The sequence below is a fragment of the Photinus pyralis genome, unplaced genomic scaffold (genome assembly GCF_008802855.1).
Source record: "Photinus pyralis isolate 1611_PpyrPB1 unplaced genomic scaffold, Ppyr1.3 Ppyr1.4_LG2, whole genome shotgun sequence".
Taxonomy (NCBI): Eukaryota; Metazoa; Arthropoda; class Insecta; order Coleoptera; family Lampyridae; genus Photinus; species Photinus pyralis.
Genome location: NW_022170403.1, coordinates 45323763 through 45346992, shown reverse-complemented (window position 1 = coordinate 45346992; position 23230 = coordinate 45323763). Strand labels below are relative to the sequence as shown.

Here is a 23230-nt window from a genome sequence, read left to right as displayed (position 1 = left end):
CCCCCCCCCCCCCCCCCACCCGTAGTTTGATAAGAGGACAGAAAGAAGGGCAGTAGTTGGCAGAAAAAGGTTCCTTTCGTTGAGACCTTTAATTAGAATACAACGACAGATAAAATTAAAAGGCATGCGTATGCAAAATCTTAGACCAATTGGTTGTAGTATGTAAAACTTATGCACGTTTTACTTTCAAAAAGAGCATCGAAAGAGCAGCGAAATTTGATGGCCGTTGGGCACACCTTCAAGGTATAGGCTACCTACTGCAAAAAATTCCAGGACTCTAGGATCATTCCCCTAGAAGTAGTTCGAAACGGCAGAAGTGGGTCCGGCCGGATGGACGGAGATAACACAAACAATAGCATGTTTTTTTATTCTTAAAAAATGCGCTAAAAAGACATTAGAAATTGGACGCGTGTTTGTCTGAATTGCCAGAGAGCAAAAATTATAAAGCACACCAAGTCACCCTTAGAAACACTACCAACTCCAGACGAACGATTCCAAGCGATCCACATAGACTTATTAGGTCCGCTACCACCTTCTGACGCCAAATTTTGTCTAACATGCATTGGCAGGTCAGCGGATGACCAGAGGCTTTTTCGATCTCTGACACGCAAACCCAAACAGTAGCAGAGACATTGCACACTGGATGGGTATCTCAATTTGGCACACCCCTGACAATTTTTCTAGATCAAGGCCGGCAATTCAAAATTGCACTTTTCCAAGCACTAACTTCCTGCATATATGGCGCAAAGTGACACAGAACCTCTGCGTACCATCCGCAGTGCAACGGAAAAATAGAAAGAGGGCACCGTACTCACGTGATAAGTTCACCGGAATTTTTAGGAGTATGGCATAAAAAATGTAAGAAAAATAAAAGGTGAAAAAGTAATGAGTGTCCGTCCGCCCGTCACACGTACTCCTTCTACACCACTGAACCGATTGGGCGATATGGGTTTCATTTGAAAGGGTTTTGGTTTTGCTCATGAGCAGTGTCAAAAATTTGAATTACGCATGTGCAATGCTAACTTTTCTATTTATAAAGATATTTACATGAAACTTTATATGTAAACACTACCAATATAAGTAAAATTAACGACGTTTTCAAAATGTTATTTTGCGCATGCGCAATGCCACTTTCCTTATTTATGAGAGCATTTAAATGAAATTTAATACATAGGCACTTGCAATACAAGCAAATTTAACACCAGTTTTAAAATTTGGTTTTGCGCATGCGCAATTGCAACTTTCTTATTTATGAAAGCAGTTGAATGAAATATCATATGTAGGCACTTTGAATGAAACTAAAACTAATACCGGTTTTAAAATTACTGTTTACGCATGCTGTATGTTTTATTTATGAAGGTATTCAATGAAATTTCCAATGCTATTTACGAAAGCATTTATAAAAAGTTCCATAATTATGTAGACACTTCGAATAAAAGTAAAACTTTACTAATGCCCATTTTAAAATTTGTTTGTATATGTACTATTTTTCATTAAACTGTATAGACTTCGACGATAGGCGGCTCATTTGAAAGAGAATGGGGTAAAGATCTCGTGTCTACCCAGGTGCCTACCTGTATTTTTTCCTGGTCCTAGCATTAATATTATTAGGAGGAAAATACGCTCTCATTTATGTTTGCCATAATGACTTTTTACACTTGTTTTCAATTATCTATACGAAACGATTTATTTTTTCAAAATATCGCATCGGAGTATCCATTAGCATCAAAAACTACACAACTTTGCCAATTTAACCGGATCTGTAAGTATAATACGAGTAATAACAAAGGTAGCCATGTTATCCTACTCAATTTAAGACACCCTGTATAAGCGCTACTTTTTTTCAAAATCGCGCAAAAAATGATCTGACTACCGTGCTCTACAGCAACTCGACAACGATCAATGAACGAACTATGCGAGGAACCGCGTAATGAGCTTTACCCTCTCTGATACATTAAATTTTCGGTAAATTAAGTTCACGCACATCTTCGAAAAGTAGGTAGGCATTTTAAACAAAATCTGTTTCAATGACCCTAGCAAACAGTTAAATTTGCAGTCTGCGCAAAGTAAGGACGTAAATAACGAAATTTACCAATAAATGTATTGTGATTGTCGTGCAACCCAAATTGGAAACTTTTCATACGGTGGCAACGAAACGATATTGTGATTGTGTTCTGACATTTGATTGATGAGATGTTCAACACATTGTGAAAAAGGTTGAAATGAAGTGTGATATTAGATTATTTATGTAACTTGTCTACACCGGATAAATCGATAACCAATTCAGACTTGTTGTAAGTTATTACGAAAAAATTAACCTTTACTCGAGGTGTAATTTCAACCTTACCTTACACGTTTGCTATCACATCACGCAATTTATTTTTGGAGATTTATCGTATTCTCGCCCCATTATATTAGAAAATTGATCGGGAACGACGAGAACATCCACATACCTACATAAAATAGAGAATTTACGGAGAATTTATGATATGGCACAAGCGTGATGTTGAAACGTTCCAACGTATTAAGATACAACAATAAGAAGTAAATAAGGTTTTGGTCAATACCAAATGTCCAACCGTACTTTTTACCGGCGGGCGTTCTGCAACTACCAGTATAAGTATTATATTTTTGCTTTTGACACCACCATTATCGACAAAGGTTTATCTTGAATTAGTCCCGTATATTTGCCTTTACTTTACATTTCCTAAATAATCGATAATTTGGGAAGTTATTAAGCTCATTTTGGTACTATATTTTATTCTGGCACAGAACATGTTAGAAATCTAGACCTAGACAAAAATGTGCGTGTTTACTGCAGATGCGAGTCGATGAGGTACTTCCTATATGCTATCAAAGATCATGATGCTATTCAATACTTTTCACTTACTTGGAGTCGTATTTACAACGCTAAATTCATACCACACTTATAACACGGGGCGAATTTCATTATTTATCACTTCCACATCGATGATAAGGCTGACACTAAACACAATTCAATTTTTCTTGCACGAATATAGCAAACAATAAACCTTCTCGAAAAATCTAGGGAGCATGTTTCTCAGAAAAAATGAGTCACATCCTCATTTATTCCGCATTGCCGGTGACTTATGGCGCCTCGTTAATGTTATGGAAAAATCGCTACAATCAGTTAACTTTATTTGGAATTTCATGTTTTTCAAAACTGGATAGGTATGTGTAAGGTAAGTGAGGTGCCAGTTATCATCAAGTACATCACAATCGATTAGGACTGTAACAAAAAAGATCGTTACCTGGCATTCATCCAGCAGTATATGATTGGATTGTACATCGAATTGCTCATTGCTAACCAATATATGGCTAGATATGTTTCTTGAATGTACGGCGAGTTTGTAATTTCTGGATAGTACGACGTTACAATGAAATATAGATGGAACGGCAGCCAGCACACTGCAAATATCACCACCACAACCATCATCATCTTCACCACCTGAAACAAATTGCATTCGTTAGTTATGAGTCTAGCTGGTTTCGATGGATAAGGACGGAAACAATAGCAACTTTATCATACCGCAGGGTTCAAACAAGTTATTATCTTTTTCAGCCACAAACCCAAAATAGCCTCAACCAACATTACAACTACGAAACATATGGCAGTAACAGAAAATAGACCACCATTATTTAGATATTTATTATGCCTCTCTTGTTCTGGGCCCTCAACAGGCTTGCGCCCAATTACAGAGTGATCCGCATAAAGGCTGATTCTCACTATACATAACGTTTCCATACCATATCCATTCCATAACCATTCCGTAAATTATTATAGGCTACGAAATTGACCTTTAAGTGATATGTGCGTAAGACATTCAGTCGCGCGCTAATACACATTCGCCTTCCATATGTGAACGGAAAGGAGAATGTGTATTAGCGCGCGGCTAAATGTCTTACGCACATATCACTTAAAGGTCAATTTCATAGGTATAATAATTTACGGAATGGTTATGGAAAGGATATGGTATGGAAACGTTATGTATAGTTAGAATCAACCTTAATGCTTTTCAGAGGGGTCCCTACAGAATGTCACTACACCGGTATTTACTTTACCAACTAGAACAACAGCTACAGGAAAACCTAGGCCAGGGTGAAACGAGCGTAAACAGACGTCGCGACCGGCGTTTCTACGTCCGTTTTAGAACATATAAAATCGTGCAGAGGGCCACACACGAAACCCGCCTAAATGTTGTGGCCCGTTCTAGGAGTCAACGGTCGTTCTCTTCTCACCGTCCGTTTGATATTTCATGCGTTGTAGCGCAACTGTCACACATCTGACATCGGCGATGAATTAGCCGCGCGTTTCTTAAAGACGCATGCGTTTACTTGATGACAACACGTTTTATTTCCTCTGTGCTACAAAAATAACCCCAACAATAAAAATCTACCGGATTTTGGATTTTTGTCAAAACATCTTGTAAAACAGCATAATTGGTTTAATGTGTTAAGTGATCTTTTTTTGGGAAGTCAATGACTGAGGCCGGAGCCGGAAATTAGGACGTCGCCGAAAGGGCGCGAGATATGAAGGCGCGGGGACAAAAAAGGCGCGGGACATAAGGACGCGCGTACATATAGGAACGCGAGGACATATGGGCGAGGGATAGAGAATTCTCTCAAAAAAATTGTAGTTAGTTTGTGTCAGTCATTAAACAGGATACAAGATACCAAAAACGTATATGTTGGGTCACAACCTTTTATATCACTTTTACTTCTATACTTCTATTTTTTTAGAGCTTTCTCCTAAATCGTTCGCTCGCTCGATTTTTTCACCTCGAACCATTTAAAGAGAACGTATGAACCGATTACGATGAAATTTTGTAGACTGATTTTTTATCCAATTCGTAGATCGGAGTTCGTAAATTGGCCATATCAGCAAAAAAAATCACATCTGCGTTAGTTATGCACCGAATTGCACTAATTTCAAGTATGCATAGCTGACACCGTGCGATAGGCAATGCCAAAATTTGGATTTGATAGATTCCAAATTCGCAATGCCTTTTTGACTTCTTGGACATTTATGAATCGATTTTAATGAAATTCCACCAGATCTCTCCGATGGTGGGTAAAATTGCAAACGCAAATAACAAATTCCGGGTGAACTTAGCGGCAGAACTGAGTAGGCTACTGTAGGTACCGACAAAGGAAAGTAGGAAGTGAACAGAGCATAGGAATTGGTTATCGAAAGGGAAATAGGAAGTCCTTGAGGAAATCTATTCGGTGGTGGAGCGAAAACCCCAAACGTGATTTGCGGATGAAAGGGTCATCGGAACTGGTTACCGAAAAAGGCAAACGGGAAATCCTTGAGTAGATTCGGTGGTGGAGCCAAAACTTCAAACGAAATTTTCGACTGAACGGAACGTCCGAAGCGGGTACCGACAAAGGCAAACTGGATTTGCGGTTGAATAGATTCAAAATTCACAATGCCCTTTTGGGCATATCAACAATTTATGAATTCAATTGCAGGAATTTGAAGCTGGGTATTTTTAAGGCACTTAAATTAAATTTTAAATTTCTATACAGGGTGCTACTTGACCGCATATAAAAAAAAATTGGGGTGATAGAGGGGATCAGGATAAGCACTTTTTCCAAATAAACCGAGGGTCGAGCGTTTTTCGTTTGGGAGCCACTCCCAAAGAAGTGGTGAAATTTGGATTTTTTCTTTTTTTCTCAGCAATCATAAGAGTTACAAAGATGGGTGACACGTCCTACTTGGGGGTGCGAAAAAATTCTGATTGAAATTTGTTATGTACATACATACTTGATGTGTTAAGGAACAAAATTGTTGAACAGCTTTTTAAAATAACTTTTCAAACAAAAGTAAAGGGTACCACTCACTAGAGCACTAAGGATCAGATATGCAACTTTTTTTATGCCGCCATTGGCATCAGCGACCCTAAATCATTCAGAAACGACCCCTAGAACCCAGAAATTCATCATTTTTTGCAGGTTAAAACCCTGGACACCCTTTTGAACAAAAGTGTTCAAATTTTGAACCCACACGAAAATTTTGATGGCTGCTGCGCGCCAAAAATTTTATTTGGACGTAATAAACACGTGTACCGAGTTTCATGCTTTTTTCACAAAATGCAGCGAAAAAATTTGTACCGACTACGCTATATCACAGATGTAAATCTGTGGCTATATGCCGCGCCCATTTGTTCTAGCGCCCTTATGTCCCGCGCCCCTTTGGGCTTTGCCCTAATGTCCGGCAATCACGCACATAAAACTGTGTCATTGCCCCACTGTATATGAAAATGTTTCAGAACAACAGAAATCATATTTGCTATAGAGGATTGAAAATTTTCCCTATAAGATAATAAAATATTTGAATATTTTGAGAGTATCCCCCAGGTGGTTTTTTTCCGTGTTGTAGTAAAGTGGAAGAAATTTTGGTTAGGTTAGATAGTACCTATACTCTGTTTTTTAACTAGGAAGACGGATTTAAAAACCTGATTTACACTGAAAATGTCACTAGAATCTAGTAACAAAAATAATAGACTCATTTTATAGAGATATGTATTGTGGGTTGCGTGATGTGATTTTCTTTCACATTTGGATAGATTTCATTATTTATGGTTTTGGGTTATTACTTGGTAGGAACTCCTTTATATTATGCATACATCATACATTTAAAAGCGAATTATAATAAATAGGTAATACATTGATAATAGGTAATCATCCTGCATACATTTTTTGACCTTTGAAACATTATTTTGAATTGTAGTTTTAAATGCTTTATCAGTTGTAATACTACACAATCCACATTACAATTTACAACAAATGGTAAGTTATTGAACAAATTCAGAACAATGGAATTATGCTCATATTATTAGACAGCACAGTTCACTGCTTTATGTATATAAGAGATTTAGTCACTGTCTTCCGAGAGTTCACTAGAACTGTCACTGTCCTTCGATCCGAGTGAAATAATTAAGGGTTCTATAAGTGTATCCATTAGGCCATCCAATCTACACATTTTATTTTCTTCCTTAATAACGTGTTGCACGCAATTCCGCCAATCGTCAGGGCTCACATTTGCAACAGCGTTATGACCACCGGAACGTTTCGAAGGGGTAACAATCCCAGTACTTCGATATTCTTTAATTATCCGGTATACTGTAGATCGTGCAACTCCTAATATGTGTCATACTTTAACAACCAAATATATACCTACATCATGATTTACGTTACCTGTGGTAGATGTAATCTTCAACACAAGGGTAGCAAACTTCATATCCGGAATATCAGACAACATTTGTTTATAATAAACTGCTTCTCGAAGACTGATAAAATGACCCAAGTTTAAGCGATTACGTTTTTTCAAAGGAGACAAGCTTGCTTTACTGGTACTTGGAGTTGAATCCATCACTAATACCAGTATACTTAGGACGCGAAATATCAACTTTAGTTCTTAAAAGAACTGTTTTTTTTTTGTTAAAATTTATGCAAATGGACTCAGAACACAGAAAAACTCAAAAATAAGTACAACAGTTACGGACGAGAATCGCGATTAAATTTGACAGTTAAATCATGTCAATAGCAATTTTACCTGGGTGTAAAACGGGCGCAGCGGGAGCCAATAGAAACTAAGGATTTTTGCGGGAACTTTTAAATCCGTCTTCCTAGTTAAAAAACAGAGTATATGTATTTAAGATATTACGTGGATTTCGAGAGGTTTCTATGCGCCACTATCCACGAAAAAGTAATACCTATACCACAGATATATTACGTATATCTGTGCCTATATACTCAATGTTCTCTCTACAATACGTACGAATAAGCAATTGATTTGATCGTATATTTTATATAATTACACCATTTTAATTAGACCTTTTAACGCAGTGATCCGTTTTCAATTACTGTCTGTGACATTCGCGCAGTTAAAGCATAAAAAGAGCAATTTAAACTTCCATTTTCTCTTTGTGGTGATACAATTAATGCTCTCAACTTTCCTCGATTTATAGTGTCTATAAGTTAACACCAGATTTTTAGAACAAAGATATCTTTAGGAACGTGAAGAGTTCATTCGATAACCCTATACTAAAACTCAATTATGCGTGTATAATGCGCTTTCGTTTTATTAACTGCGTCCTTATTCATGTATTAAATCTATCAGGCGTATATGAAAATCGTGCATAGGATTTAAACAAAGTTTACAATCGGTATAAGATTTCTAAAAAGTCCAGTCATTACGACTACTTATTATAAGGTGCTGAGAAATTTAGTTTCCAAATCTATTTGTTCTGAAAAAAAAGCTTATCTAAATTTTTCGCTGGCAAATCAAAATAGGGCGGGTTTATGGAAAGCTATTAATGATCTTGATATTTACAAGAAATGCAAAAGCGAACTCCCTCCACATTTCAACGATGTAGATGAACTTAATAAACATTTTGTTAGATCAGTTCCTGGAAACAGTTTTCTTACTAAATATACTTATTTGTCTAATTATGATTCATTGCACCCTAATGTTAAAGATAAGTTTACGTTTTACCAGGCCAGTGATGTCCATGTATCAAAAATTATCACCCAAATTTCGTCCAAAGCAGTAGGATCGGATGGTATTGGAATTGACATGGTCAAACTTTGTTGTATTTATTGTGAAATATATTACACATACCTATAGTAAATTATTGTATTTCATAAACACATTTCCTTCAGCGTGGAAGACAGCGAATATTATTCCAATTCCCAAGAGTAACAATTCGCTAAGCTACAAAGACCTTAGGCCCATTAGCATTCTTCCCACTTTGCCAAAGATCCTCGAAATGGTAATGAAAGAACAGTTCGTAGAGTACTTGGAGAGGTTTAACATACTACCATCACCGCAGTCGGGTTTTAGGAAGAGTTTAGCTGCGCTACAGCGCTTCTTACTATAACGGACGATATAATTCGAGCAACTGATGCAAATCAACTTACGGTGGTAGTGCTATTGGACTTCAGTAAGGCCTTTGATACGATTAGTCATAAACTTCTTTCATCCGTTCTTACCCACTTTGGCTGTGAAGCGCCGGCATGCCAGCTGATTAATTCTTATCTGTCAGATAGACAACAACGCGTTGTTGTCAACAACAAAATCTCTAATGTGGAACGTATTTTGTGTGGCGTCCCTCAAGGGTCTATTCTGGGTCCCCTGCTTTATAGTATCTATTCCAGCAGCATTTGTAATGGATTACGTTATTGCAAATTCCACCAATATGCTGACGATACTCAGATTTATTGCTCTTTTACATTGGATCAAACTAATACAGCCGTAAATCAAATTAATGCAGACTTGAATACCTTATCTGAAACTGGATCGGAGTATTAATCCATCCAAATCAGTGATTTTTTTGGTTTGATAGCCAATATTAGGTAATGTGCATTTCATTATTCCTCTGAAATAAATACTTAGGTATTGTTATACTGTAGATCGAACTCAAACTTGCCGATGATAGGACATGGAAATTTCCATCAAAGAAGCAACGAAGTGCAACTTCCTACAAAACAACATTGGATAATTCTGATTTAGGCGTATTGAAGAATGAAATTTACATGATCCATAACAAAGTCTCCACAATCAATAATTTAGTTAATAAATTGAAGGAGAAAATTGGCTGCATTGGAGGTAAAGATCGCATTTTTTGAGGAAACCTACATTCATCCAATTTATGGAGTGCTTGCTAACAGAAGATGAACCTGGTGTATATAAAACTGACTGAAGCAGGATGAAATAAATTGGAAAGAATTGAAAATGAACATCTCATCATCAAATCGAAAAGTAAGTCTGAATACGACATAATCCACATTAAGAGATTGGAAGAAGAAATGTGGCAACGCCCTGGATTGTTAGATGAAGCTGTAGAAAGTTTATCTTTCACGGTAATCACTGGCACATCAGGCGAAGGTTTTGAAATCAGTGAAGAGGAAACGACGATATTGTTTAATTAGTTTTAAATACGCACTGCTTTGTCATTAGTAGTACTTAGGTAACTATTTTGTTATTTTGGTTTGTAATTCTTGTACTAAATTTCTTTCTCCACTTTCCAAACGTAGCTACATTAAAAAAATGCAAAATAGAACATAGTAATTCTAATAGCAAAGAGTTAATTTTTGCATATTTGTGTTTATTATTGTAATTATATTTTAAGTAATAATCAGTACTAGTTTATTTCTTTGACATTTCCGCAGTGGCCGGTGCATACGTACGATCGTCGACGTTTGTACAAGTTTAGGTACCAATAAAACCAGTAAGTTTTACTTATGGAATCGAAAGGTTTATAATTTAGTATTACACGCGTAATTATCTTGATATATAATATTTTTCTGTAAGAATGTGTGTGACTGAACTCCTTCTAAACGGCTTTTGACTTTTTTTCATGGCTTTCTGTATGGCCCCGGATGTTCATTCTGGCGCTTTAGTTCTAATGTCTTGCTTGTTCATGTACAAGTACACTTTACTTCTTGAACACATAGCTATGGTGTTGAAAATTATGAGGAGTGGTTGCGTCATTTGGGCCCTAAAGAAGTGCTTCTAGTTCTACTAATCGCTTGCGTTCCCTTGTCCCAACTCTTTCTTCCCTAGATGTATCTAATTTCCAATGCAGTGCCATTGGTAAAAAGTGCAAACTGCAAATACGCGCGAATTGAGGATTGAATTGTCTTTTCTGAAAAAAAGATACCTACATTTAGATTTTTCTCTTCTTGACTTTAGGCAGCTGCCTATACTACAGCGTTTACCACCACTCATTTTTCCAGCAATCTGAAATAGATTTGGTAATTATAGGTAGTCCTTCAAAATTGATTTTACAGAAATTTAGTTCCTGGAAAACTGAGAAACTTTTCTTGGCATTGTGTAACATTACAGTTTTTTTCTCATTGTTAGTGAGATTCAGACGTAACACCACTCTAATTTCTCTAATTGAATGTAAAACCACCTGTAGGCAATGAACATTATTTACAGCTATCCAGAAACTCACTGTAAGCATAGCTTTTTTTAGCTATTACTACATGTATTCTTGATGACACGTGCACTTACCTAAAAGAAACAGTAAAAGCTCTTTTCAAGTAATCTTTGAATCATATGAACAATCTTAATGAAGCAAAAGTTTCGCGGACACACACAGCACGCTCCCAGTTTAATTTATACAGGGAGATCAATAATCATATGCTGCGCCGCTCTTATAAAATATCACATTAGTAATCATTTGCCGCAACCAGGTATATGTGCACCAATACAAAATATAACCTATAATTTTTATGACCTTCATCTTTTTCAAAACGGCGTTTTTAAAGACTACCAGTTTCTTTTGAATATTTACAAGGTGGGTAAAGTACTAATAAATTATAAGCAAACGTTTTTTTTAGTTGTAGCGTGTAAAAGGTAATAGGTTTACTCTGACATGCCTTTTACTTTAGAAGAGAATAAGATGCATTTGCAGTCCTGTTTCCGTAATCTAGACGAAAATTGAGTTTGAGAGTACTCGATACGTTTGTGTATACAGGAGTTTCGAAAAACCTCTTCATCAAAGTCCGAAAAAGCCGCTACGACAAACGGGTATCTCATACGGAACGTGTCACACTACTGTCAGGAGAAAGTTGTACTTCTATCCTTTAAAGTAACCGTGTTACAAGAACTCATCGTTTTATATGCATGCGATTGGTTTAATGCAAATTTACGAGATTGCAACGTATTCGGAATCGCTTACACACTATTGCCAAATTACGAACAGGAAAGCTGCCGTTTGAAAAATGACGCAACAGTAGTTACATTCCGTCTTGGAAAACATGAAGAAAAGAGTGAATCCCTGTCTTAATAATGGTGGCGAGCACTTCGAACAGTTGTTATAGTGTGCATGTAATTTACGCAATTCCTTCAATATTAACGAGTTGTAAAAGAAATAAAATCGTTTCAATTTTTGTAGTAATTTGCTATTTGTGTAGTTTCACATAATTTGGACATTCACAAGGTGCTCAAATCGTTCATTTAGTAAATATGGTTAAACGTTAAAAGTTTACTTTGGTTTGAAGTTTAAGGTTATGTTTTAGTATTGGTGTGTTAAAATATAAAAAGTTGAAGAAACCGAAGAACAACTACGAGTAACGAAGGAAAGACGCCATACGAAATATGGAGTAATAGAGTAACAGGAGTAACTCATATGAGAAGTTTTGGATGCAAATGTTGGTACAAAAACAATCAGCCCAGACAGAAATACCAGCCCCAAGGAAAGGAAGGGATTTTTATTGGATACGAACCCTATTCCAAAGCTTATAGGATATGGGATCCAATAAAAGAATGTCTAATTATAAGCAGAGACGTGAAGTTTGATGAAACAAGATTCCCAATGAAGGAAGATAACAATAACGATAAAAACGAAAATGAAGTAATATGGAATCGTTTTATCGATCCATTCATAGATGACGAAGAGGATAGTATGAACGAGTCGAACGATGAAAATAAAGAAAATAATAATGAAGACAAACGAAGCGAAACGAAAAACGAAAACGAACAAGAAGATGACAGTGATAAAACGAACACGAGCAAGAAGTGAGTAATCAAGAAAATGATGAGGACAACGACGAAGAAAGAAATGAACTGCAACGTGAAGAAGTAACTACGACTAGGAGTGGGAGAATCAGCAAACGACCTGCATGGTTAGAAAATTACGATACGACAGGACAGACGTCATACGCCATTGCCGAAGACATATCAGAAACCGAACCAAAAAGTTACGAGGCTATGAAAAGTAAAGAAAAGTACGATTGGCACGAAGCAATACAGGAGGAGTACGAAAATTTGATAAGTAACGATACGTGGAATATAGTTGAACGACCCAGAGACGCAAAGATTCTAAGAAGTATGTGGATATTTAAACGAAAGTACGATGACTGCGGACGAATAATGAAATACAAAGCACGACTTGTCGCTCTAGGTAATCATCAAACTAAATATGTAGATTACGAAAAAAGTTTTTCACCAGTAATCATGCGAAAAACGATGCGAATATTATTAGCCATAAGCGTAAGAAAAAATTGGGAAATAAACCACATCGACGTAAACTGTGCATACTTAAATGCGAGACTGGATGAAGAAACCTACATGGAGATACCAGACGGATTCGACGAAAATTTAAACAAGAAGAAGTATGTTTGCGAACTGAAAAAAAGCCTGTACGGTCTACATCAATCGGGATATTTATGGAATCAAGAGATTAACGAATTTTTGAAAAAGATGGGGATGCAACGATCAAGAATGGACCCTTGTCTTTACTACAACACGGAAAGAACTCTGATCGTGACTCTATATGTAGACGACATGGTCTTACACGGATTGAAGACAGAAATAGAAAAATTGAAGAACGCGTTAAGTAAAAATTTCAAGATCAAAGATCTAGGCGAAGCAAGCAGGGTTTTATCAATCAACATTAAACGATTCAACGGATCACTGAAGATAGATCAACGAGATTACATCTTAAACATATATCCTTAAAAATTTTGGAATGACGGATTGTAAACCAGCGGCAACACCGTTAGAACTTGGAGCAAAATACACGAAAAACATGGCTGAAATAAATAACCAAGTAAAAGGCATGTATGAAAAAATAGTTGGAAGCTTATTATACATACTTAGCCACCAACACGAGGCCAGATATTGCTTTCGCAACGTCCTATATGAGCCAATTCACGATAAATCCAAGTCAACAACACCTACAAGGAATAAAACGAATACTAAGGTATTTAAAGGGAACCTTAGACGTGGGAATAGTATATACGAAAGATGAGAAGGAAACAAATGTTAAAATTTACACTGACTCAGATTGGGGAAGTGATTTAAACGACCGCAAATCATATAGCGGATATGTATCAATAATAAGTGGAGGACCTGTGTCATGGACGATCAGGAAACAACGAACTGTAGCACTCAGTAGTGCGGAAGCTGAATTACTTGCTTTATGTGAATGTGCCAAAGAGACGATTTGGTTTAGGCAGCTATTCGAAGAACTGAAAATAATCTATGATGTGAGCCGATCTTGGAAAATATACATGGATAACACGGCTGCACAGAAACTGGCAGAGAACGAGACAACATCGGAGAGAAGCAAGCACATGGACATAAAAACGTTAAAGATAAGAGATGACAGAAGGAAAAATTTTCTTGAAGTACGTACCCACTGAAAGGAACTTGGCAGATTCATTCACAAAATTTTGAGCAAAGAACGGACAACACGACTGAACGGATTGATGGGAATTGATTTCAAGTACGAAAGGAAATCAATTCAGGAGGGGTGTTAAAATATAAAAAGTTGAAGAGTAGGCTGAAAAAAGTGAAGTGAAAATCGCGCGTGGGTGCAAAAATGATGTAAAGATTTGAGAGACGATTTTTTACGTTTAGTTAATCTGTGATTGAATTATAGTGCATTTTATGTTAATAAAGTATTCATTAAACATTTTAAAATAACATGGTGCACCACGCTTGTTGCGGCAAATGATTACTAACGTCATAATTTCTTGAAGCGGCGCAGCAACTCAATATTGATCGCACTGTAATTATAGGTAACCAATAATACAATACCTTGAAAGAATACATTAATAAGAAACACAGCATATGAGGGTGAGACACGCATACAATACACCCATGGTACAATAATACACCTTTGCACGATGGCCGTGGTACAAACGTCCAGCGTACAGAAAATTCTACGGCAGGCGAGAGTACGTCACACGCGGGAAGTTCCACTCTCTCTCCGCGCCCACAAACTGCAGTGACTGAGGCAACCGTTTAGTATATACGGACCGTGGGTTTCGAGAGCTAAAAAGCTTTCGGAAGCGATTTGGAAATGGCAAATGCCTTTTTGGCAATGAAATCGAGATTATTGAATTACGTATAAGTTTGCAAAGAGCAGACCGATTAGGCTGAAATTTTGAACCAGTGTTCTCTCTATGGTCTTGAAGGCTGAGAAGATGGACACGATTGGAGAATAGAAAATGCTCTTTTGGCTATAAAATTTAATAAGGTATTAGCAACAAAATATTAATTGAGAAAAGACCGTGGAAATTTTAGGTCACGTGTCACGTCTAACATTAATTACTTTGACAGCTCGCGTTAATAAGTTATTACCTTAGACCATATAGTACATGGACTGCTAATTGCAACTAAAATTTGGTCAAGGACATCGCCTGGGTATATAGGTAAGTTTCAGGGTAAACGAATCTATCCGAAGTTGTTCGATGAGACACGATTTGAACTGTCAACCTTTAAATTAACAAACGTCAAATAATTAATCGCATAGAAATGCCAAAAAAATCAAACCTATTCTTATTTGTGGAAGTATAGAAGATAAAGAATAGCATTTAAAACATCTCGTACGACTTGATTGCTACAGAAGCTGCTGTTTTTGTGATACGAGTGGTGTTTACACGACTTTAGTTTACCCTGAGATTCACATACCCACGACTACAGCGCCCCCTATCCGTGACCACCTATTTTGTATTGAAAGCATAGAGCGAATAGCAGTCCATGTACTATATGGTCTAAGGTTATTACGCAGTGAGTTGACATTTGTGGACAAAATAATAGCCGTGATTGGTACGGTTCTTAGACTATATAGTACATGGACTGCTAATTGTAACTAAAATATGGTCAAGGATATTGCCTGGGTATGTGCGATTCAGGGTAAACCATATATATAATGGGGTAAACGAGTCTGTCCGAAATTGTCCGATGAGACACGATTTGAGGCTGTCAACCTATAAATTAACAAATGCCAATTAATTAATTGCCCAGATATGGCAAAAAAAGCAAAGATATTCTTATTTGTGGACGGATAGAAGATAATCAAGTGTATTTAAAGCTTTCCGTACTACGCGGTTACCATAAAAGCTACTCTTTACGCGATCCGAGTGGTGCTTACACGACTTTAGTTTACCCTGAGATTCACATACCCACGACTACAGTGCCCTCTATCCGTGACCGTGACCCATTTTGTATTGAAAGCATAGGGCTAAATAGCAGTCCATGTACTATATGGTCTAAGGTAAGGTTCCAGTGGCTCCGCTGGCCACCGTTTATTATATTTTTAGTGTTCAAGACTGACAAGAACGACTTAAAAAATTTTCATTTTACTATCGCTGTCCATTTTTAAATTTTAAATTAAATTCTACGATTTCATGGATCGGCTATGATATCTTTTTCATAGAAAACAAATTTTCAGCTTTTTGCAAATGTGGTTATTATCGAAACCGACACTCATGTTAAAAACTTAAAACTCACCCAACACCTGGTTTAACCTCTTTAACTTAAAAATGCAATAGAACAACTATTATCCATAATCCAGCTTTTGAAAAAGTTGAGGCCGTTTGAGTTCAGAATATACACTTTGCATTGAATTACCTAAGAGTTAACCTTTGGTAGTTTCAAAGTTAAGAATGGTTCTGTCTCGCATTAATAACGGAGGCATCCCCACGAAGATTCAAATAAAATCTTGATCCAGACTCGCAATTTACGTGATATTTCTCTTTTACGTTACTTAATTTTGCTTTACAAGGGGAATTCTTAATTCCTACGTCATTATTTCCGAATTTAATTAAAGCTTCCGACCATTAATTTACCGCACCTATACGGCGTTAAGGTTTCTTGCAATTAATAATCTCAACGTAATAAAAGGTAATGTACGAGTATGAAAACCAAAATCAAGTTCTCCATATATTTCGCCGTGGAGGTAAATTGACTACGCTTCTTTATGGCGCTACGAGACTGGGTAGTATTCGCAAGCACAATGCTCATACTTTCGATTACAAAAGTAATCGCGATTACTGTACAGCCGAGCACCTTTCCCAAAAGGTTCGAGATAATGGCTAGCCTTTTCGGCAAACGCCATAGTCTTTTTTAGCAATGTGGGCCCATTTTGTAATGGTGACGGCGATCACCGCACGGATTTTGAAGATTTTTGAGTACGAGTATTTCGAGGATTTTTGAGGATTTCGAGGATTTTTGAGGATTACGAGGATTTTGCGTATTCTGACGATATCGATGATTTCGAGGGTTTTTAGGAATTTCAAGAATTTTTGAAGAGTTTCGATTTCTAGGATTTCGAAGATTTTGAGAATGTTAAGGATTTTCGAGAATTTCTGGAATTTTCTAGGATTTTGAGAATTTTGACGATTTCGATGTTTTCGAGGATGACGAGAATTTTCGAGGATCTTGAATATTTTTACGATTTAGATTTTCAGGATTTTGACGATTTCGATGATATCAAGGGTGTTTAAGGATTTCGATGATTTGTGAAGATTTTGACGATTTCCAGGATTTTCAGGATTTTGATGATTTCCAAGAATTTCTGGCCTCGAGGAATTTTGAGAATTTTTGGAATTTTCGATTTTGGGGATTTCGATTTCTAGGATTTTGGAGAATTTGACGATTTCGATGATATCAAGGATGTTTAAGGATTTCGATGATTTGTGAGGATTTTGACGATTTCCGGGATTTTCAGGATTTTGATGATTTCCAAGAATTTCTGGCCTCGAGGAATTTTGAGAATTTTTGGAATTTTCGATTTTGGGGATTTCGATTTCTAGGATTTTGGAGAATTTGACGATTTCGATGATATCAAGGATGTTTAAGGATTTCGATGATTTGTGAGGATTTTGACGATTTCCGGGATTTTCAGGATTTTGATGATTTCCAAGAATTTCTGGCCTCGAGGAATTTTGAGAATTTTTGGAATTTTCGATTTTGGGGATTTCGATTTCTAGGATTTTGGAGAATTTGACGATTTCGATGATATCAAGGATGTTTAAGGATTTCGATGATTTGTGAGGATTTTGACGATTTCCGGGATTTTCAGGATTTTGATGATTTCCAAGAATTTCTGACCTCGAGGAATTTTGAGAATTGAGGGTTTCGAGGATTTCAAGGATTTTGACGATATCGGGAATTTAAAGGATTTCGAAGATTACGAATTCTCCATGATTTTGAAGAATTTCTGAAATTTGGATGTTGAGTATTTTAAGGATTTCGAGGATTTCAAGGATTTTGACGATATTGGGGATTTAAAGGATTTCGAAGATTACGAATTCTCCAGGATTTTGAGGATTCGAGGAATTTCGAGAATTTTTGGAATTTTCGAGTTTGAGGATTTCGATTTCTAGGATTTTGGAGAATTTCTGAAATTTTGAATGAGTTAGAAGACAATTACGAGGATTTAAGGATTTCGAAAATTTTGAGGATTTTCAAGATTTCCATAAATTCGACGATTTTGAAGATTTCGGGAAATTATTTTGATGATTTCAAGAATTTTGAAGATTTTGAGTATTTAAGGATTTTGAATATTTTCAAGCAATTATGGAATTTCGAGTATTTTGAAGATTTCGAGGATATTGAGGATTTTGAGGCTTTTGAGGATTTCGAGCATTTCGAGGATTTTGAGGATTTCCAAGAATATTTAGAATTTCGAATATTTTGAAGAATTTGAGGATTTCGAGAATTTTAAAGATTTTGAGGTTTTGAGTTTTATGAATTTCGAGGATATCAAAGATTTTGAAGATTTCGAGGATTTTGACGTTTTGACGATTTTGATGTTTTTGAGGATTTTTGGAAGTCAGGATTTTGAGGATTTTTGAAGATTTCGAGGATTTTCGAGAATTTTTGCGATTTTCGTGAAATTCTGGAATTTTGAGGATTTCGAAGATTTTGAAGACTTCGAGGATTTTGAGGTTTCAGCGACTTTGAGGTTTTCGTTCTCGAGAATTACGAAGATTTTCGAGGATTTCCAGAAATTGTGACGATTTTCAGGATTTTTTGGAATTTTCAGGAATTTTGAATATTTTCAAGCATTTATGGAATTTCGAGTATTTTGAAGGTTTCGAGGATATTAATGATTTCCAGTATTTTGAGGATTTCGAGGATTTTGAGGATTTCCAAGAATATTTGGTCTTTCGAGTATTTTGAAGATTTTTGTGGATTTTGAGGTTTTTTGAGGATTTCGGGGTTCTCGAAAATTTTGAGAATTTTCAAGATTATTCTAGAATGTCGTGGATTTTGAGGATTTCCAGGATTTTAAGGATCTATCTAGAATGTCGTGGATTTTGAGGATTTCGGGGATTTTAAGGATCTCGAGGATTTCAAAAATTTTGAGGATATCAGGGATTTTCAAGGATTCGAGGGAGAATTTTTGAAACTCTCGAAGATTTTGAGCATTTTCTAGGATTTAGGGAGTTTGGAGGTTTTCGAGAATTTTGAGGATGTTGAGGTTTTGGCGCTTTTGAGGTCTTCGAGGATTTTGAGGTTTTCGTTTCCGAGAATTACGAGGATATTCGTCGTCATGGGCACTCCCCGTAGTCTTGATTCCGAAGAATACAATAGTCTGAAAAGATTATGCGAGAGATTATGTATAGATTTTCGTCTTTTGAACAAAATTACAATAAGCGGTTCCTACCCTATGCCAAAAATCGAAACTCTACTTTAATCGACACGCGAAGCAATGTATCAATATGTCCATAATTGATTTTAGGTCCACGCGAAAGAGATCGCGACAAAACTTGTTTCGTAACGCCATGCGGGCCGACTGTCTGGATTTTTCTGCGATCGTAATGAAGTCGACCACTTGCGAAATTTGTCACGTAGAAGTGCAGATGTCCGATGATGAATTAGGGGAGAAGTACATTGCCGATTCTGTGTTAAAAAGGATTATTGATCCGTTAGCAATCGTTGTATTAACTTGTGTGCTTATACATATAACAAATATGAATTATTAATTCATTTAATAATTAATAGTAATGTCTCCTCTTATTAGAACTAACTGTTTAGCTGGATGACCTTAACTTTTTGTTTTTAAATGCAACGCCCTTGTAGAATAGAAAACTACATAAGAAATGTTATAACTAAGGTTTTTGTTTTATTCAAGAAGTGATAAAACCAATTGAAATAAAAAAAGGACAGCCAGTGGAAGCTCACCAATCGCACCGATCAACAACACGGCTACTATTTAGTCCACAACTGGATTTAATTACACAATCAACTCAATGGGCAATAACTTATTAACGCGAGCTGCCAAACTAATAAATATTAGATGTGACCTAAAAATTTCCACGGCCTTATCCCAATCAAAATTTTGTTGCTCATACCCTATCTACACAGATGACAAAACGTATATCTGTGCTATTTATTACAAAGAAGTTTTGTAGCTTAAAGGAGTTTTCCCATTTTCCAATCGTTTACAAAATCAGCTTTCAGGACTATTAGAGGGAACATTGATTTTATATTGCCAAAAAGGCATTTGCCATTTTCGAATCGGCTCGCGAAACCATCTGTTTCAAATTTCAACCAAATCGGTCGGAAATTTGGAGTGATCTCAATAACCCCTCAATTTTTATTAGTGAGGTTCAAATACAATCGCATTACTTTTGAAAAACGAAGACATTACAATAAATTATTAAATGCATAATTTGACATTTGTCACATTTGGACCAGTAAAATGCCGCGATGTCAAATTGGTGAGCCAATGGGAATGGATATAATTGCACGCTTCGACCAGTGAAATGTGACATTTTTCGTATTAACCGGAATAGTCTTAATTTGTTAACCAATTTCGGCAACCGACTTATCACCACATCTTTTAATCTGATTACTCATAACGAATTAGCTTGGAGCACAAAAGATCGAATAGAATCAATAACAAAATGAAAAGCAACTAATTTATTTTGACTTTTATCATTGAATAAAAACACTATAAGAAGCCTAACGCTTATGGAAGAAAGCGCGACAAATCCCCTTGCACCCGCATTGGTTGTGATCGCCGAACTCTCATTGCGGTAAATAGGAGGAAAGCAAATTCTCATTCTTCTCAGTTCAAGAATCGACACTATTGACAGTGTTTCCATTATATTCTCAGTTCAATCTCTGTCGCGCTTTATTTCCACGGTGTTAGGCTTCTTATAGTGTTTTTATTCAATGCTTTTATTATCGTAATGGAAATAATGTCATGGGCTTCGGGATTATTACGTATAAATAAATATACATTCGCGTGGGTAATTACGCTTAATTTTTCTTCTGATTCATTGAATAGTCCTTCGGGCTTCGAATGCCATTCGTAGTCGAAGTGTTTGTAAATTTTTTTTGAGGTGCTGCTTCACTCATGCTAGTTAAGCTTTTCAATCACTAACATTCGTGACAGCATCTCAAAAATATTCTTCTCTTCAGCTTGGTGATTGTTTCAAATTTTAACCAATCAGATGAATTTTTATCTGATTGAAAGCTATGTAGTTTTTCATCATCAACAAAAATGCGTGTAGGAATGCGTAAAATATATAGTGGTTGTAAAATTTACCGTCTTATTAATCTCCCTAAAATACACTCGATCTTGGTTTTAAATTAGGATACCTAACTATTAAAAATTGGCCCAAATTTTGTTGCCTCCTGGAAAAAACTCGCGATCAAAACCACATGATATCACACTTTTGATCTCCGTTGCAAACAAAACTTTCGTGTAAAAATAAAATTATTCGATTAAATAGTATATTAAGATAAAAGTGTATAATCAAGTCTTTAAAGCACGCGCAACGAGTTTAATGGCACGACGCAAAGCGGAGTGCCTTTAACGTTGCAAGTGCTTTAAAGACCAATTATACATGTGTATCTTATAGTATTTTTTATTATACCTGCAGTATAATTTAAAAATAGGAAATACAATGAAGTCATATTGACGTTATACTCGAAAACATGTCTAATTAAGTGGGCTGGGTGTTCGTAATTTCACGATTGCCATGGAAATGTCACTTGACGTTTGCTTAAAAAATCATCGTCTTTGTGAATTAAACGATTTCCGTTGAAAAAGATAATACACCGTCCATTAAATCGATTGTTGTAAAATCTAAACAAACGTTGGTAGGTGTAAAATCCAAATCCAGTAAAGCCTATTATAAAGAATATGAAAAGTTGTTTCCATGGATGAATAGGAAGTTACTTACGAATAAAGTCTTAAATGCATCCATAATGCTGGCATATATGAAGGAAATGTCAAAGGTATTTAAAAATCTTCTATATTTTGGTGCATTCATTCAAAACTTTAAAGCAATGCTGCGATTAAAAAGTGGAACAGATTTGGAAGCATACCCTAAATTACGCGCGTTTGTGAAAGCTTCAACCAAAGGATAGGTACAACAGCCAAAAAAATGTTCTGCATTTACAGAAAGGGACCTAAGAGGATTTTTTATTTCATCCAGATGACAGTTTCAAAAGTCATACTTGAAGTATCGTTACTTAGCAACTTTAAAGCACGTGTGTTTTAAAGGCCCTTTTTCGCACGCATTTGAGTGTTTAAAACGGAGATTGTGATTCAGGTATAATAAAAAATCAAGTTCTTGTGTATTTACCCCCGATAATTGCACGTGTGGTAATTTCAGCGAATATTAATGCATGTACCTATATACCTATAATCTTCTTAGCGTATGTATCCAATCCAGAAACTTCACTCTTAAAAGTAGGTTCGAAAGATCCTTTTTCTTAAGTTACTGTAGGGTTGATCTCACAAATTCCTTTTGAATGATGAATCCCTTGTAGGAACGATATTGATTAGGTAGATACTAATCTGAATACTAATATTTATCCCTCAGCATTTTTTATCTTAGTTATTGATGCAATCGTGCCCTATCGGGACTACTTATATTACTCTCGCAGGGGATTTTGCCTTGCGAAGACTTTTATTAAAACTTTTTAAGCAAGCAAAGTAGGGAAATACAAGAATTTCCCAAGCGAGATGGCAGATGCCTAAAAGCTAAATGCAAACAGATAGGTTTATATAAAGATATCACACAAACAACTTGGGGTTATAATACCGTTTTTTTGACAAAAGATGCGGAAGGAATAAAAATATTTGCCTTTTAAATTGTGGACCGCACAAATCATACAGTTTTAATTTGTGCTCCTTAAAATTAAATTAATTCTATTTGCAGACAGAATCTATTATTTCAGAGAAGAGATTAAATAAGAACTTACCCTTCGTTTACTTTTAATATTTTCCATTTGTCGCTGAGTGCATTCTCCAATACTCTGAGATCCCCAAAGCTCCAGTCCGATTCTGGCATAAGTAAATGTCATCGATGCAATTGGCACAACGTAAGTTACGACTAATATTATGATGTTATATCTGAAAAGAAAAATTAAGTAAGATGCAAAGCCGGTATAATTTCTTTAACATTTAAATAAACATAGAGTAACTATTTGGTTTGT

At 36.1% G+C, this 23230-nt stretch overlaps 1 protein-coding gene across 1 annotated transcript in view; it reads right to left on the bottom strand.

The window, feature by feature from the left end:
* LOC116162888 (tachykinin-like peptides receptor 99D) overlaps nucleotides 1–23230 on the bottom strand; it is a gene marked incomplete at its 5' end in the record, with an annotated part of 78793 nt that overhangs the window by 30613 nt on the left and 24950 nt on the right. Inside the window, 2 exon segments of the mRNA XM_031476649.1 lie at nucleotides 3273–3469; nucleotides 22997–23147. Of these exon segments, the coding sequence (XP_031332509.1) occupies nucleotides 3273–3469; nucleotides 22997–23147 (348 nt within the window).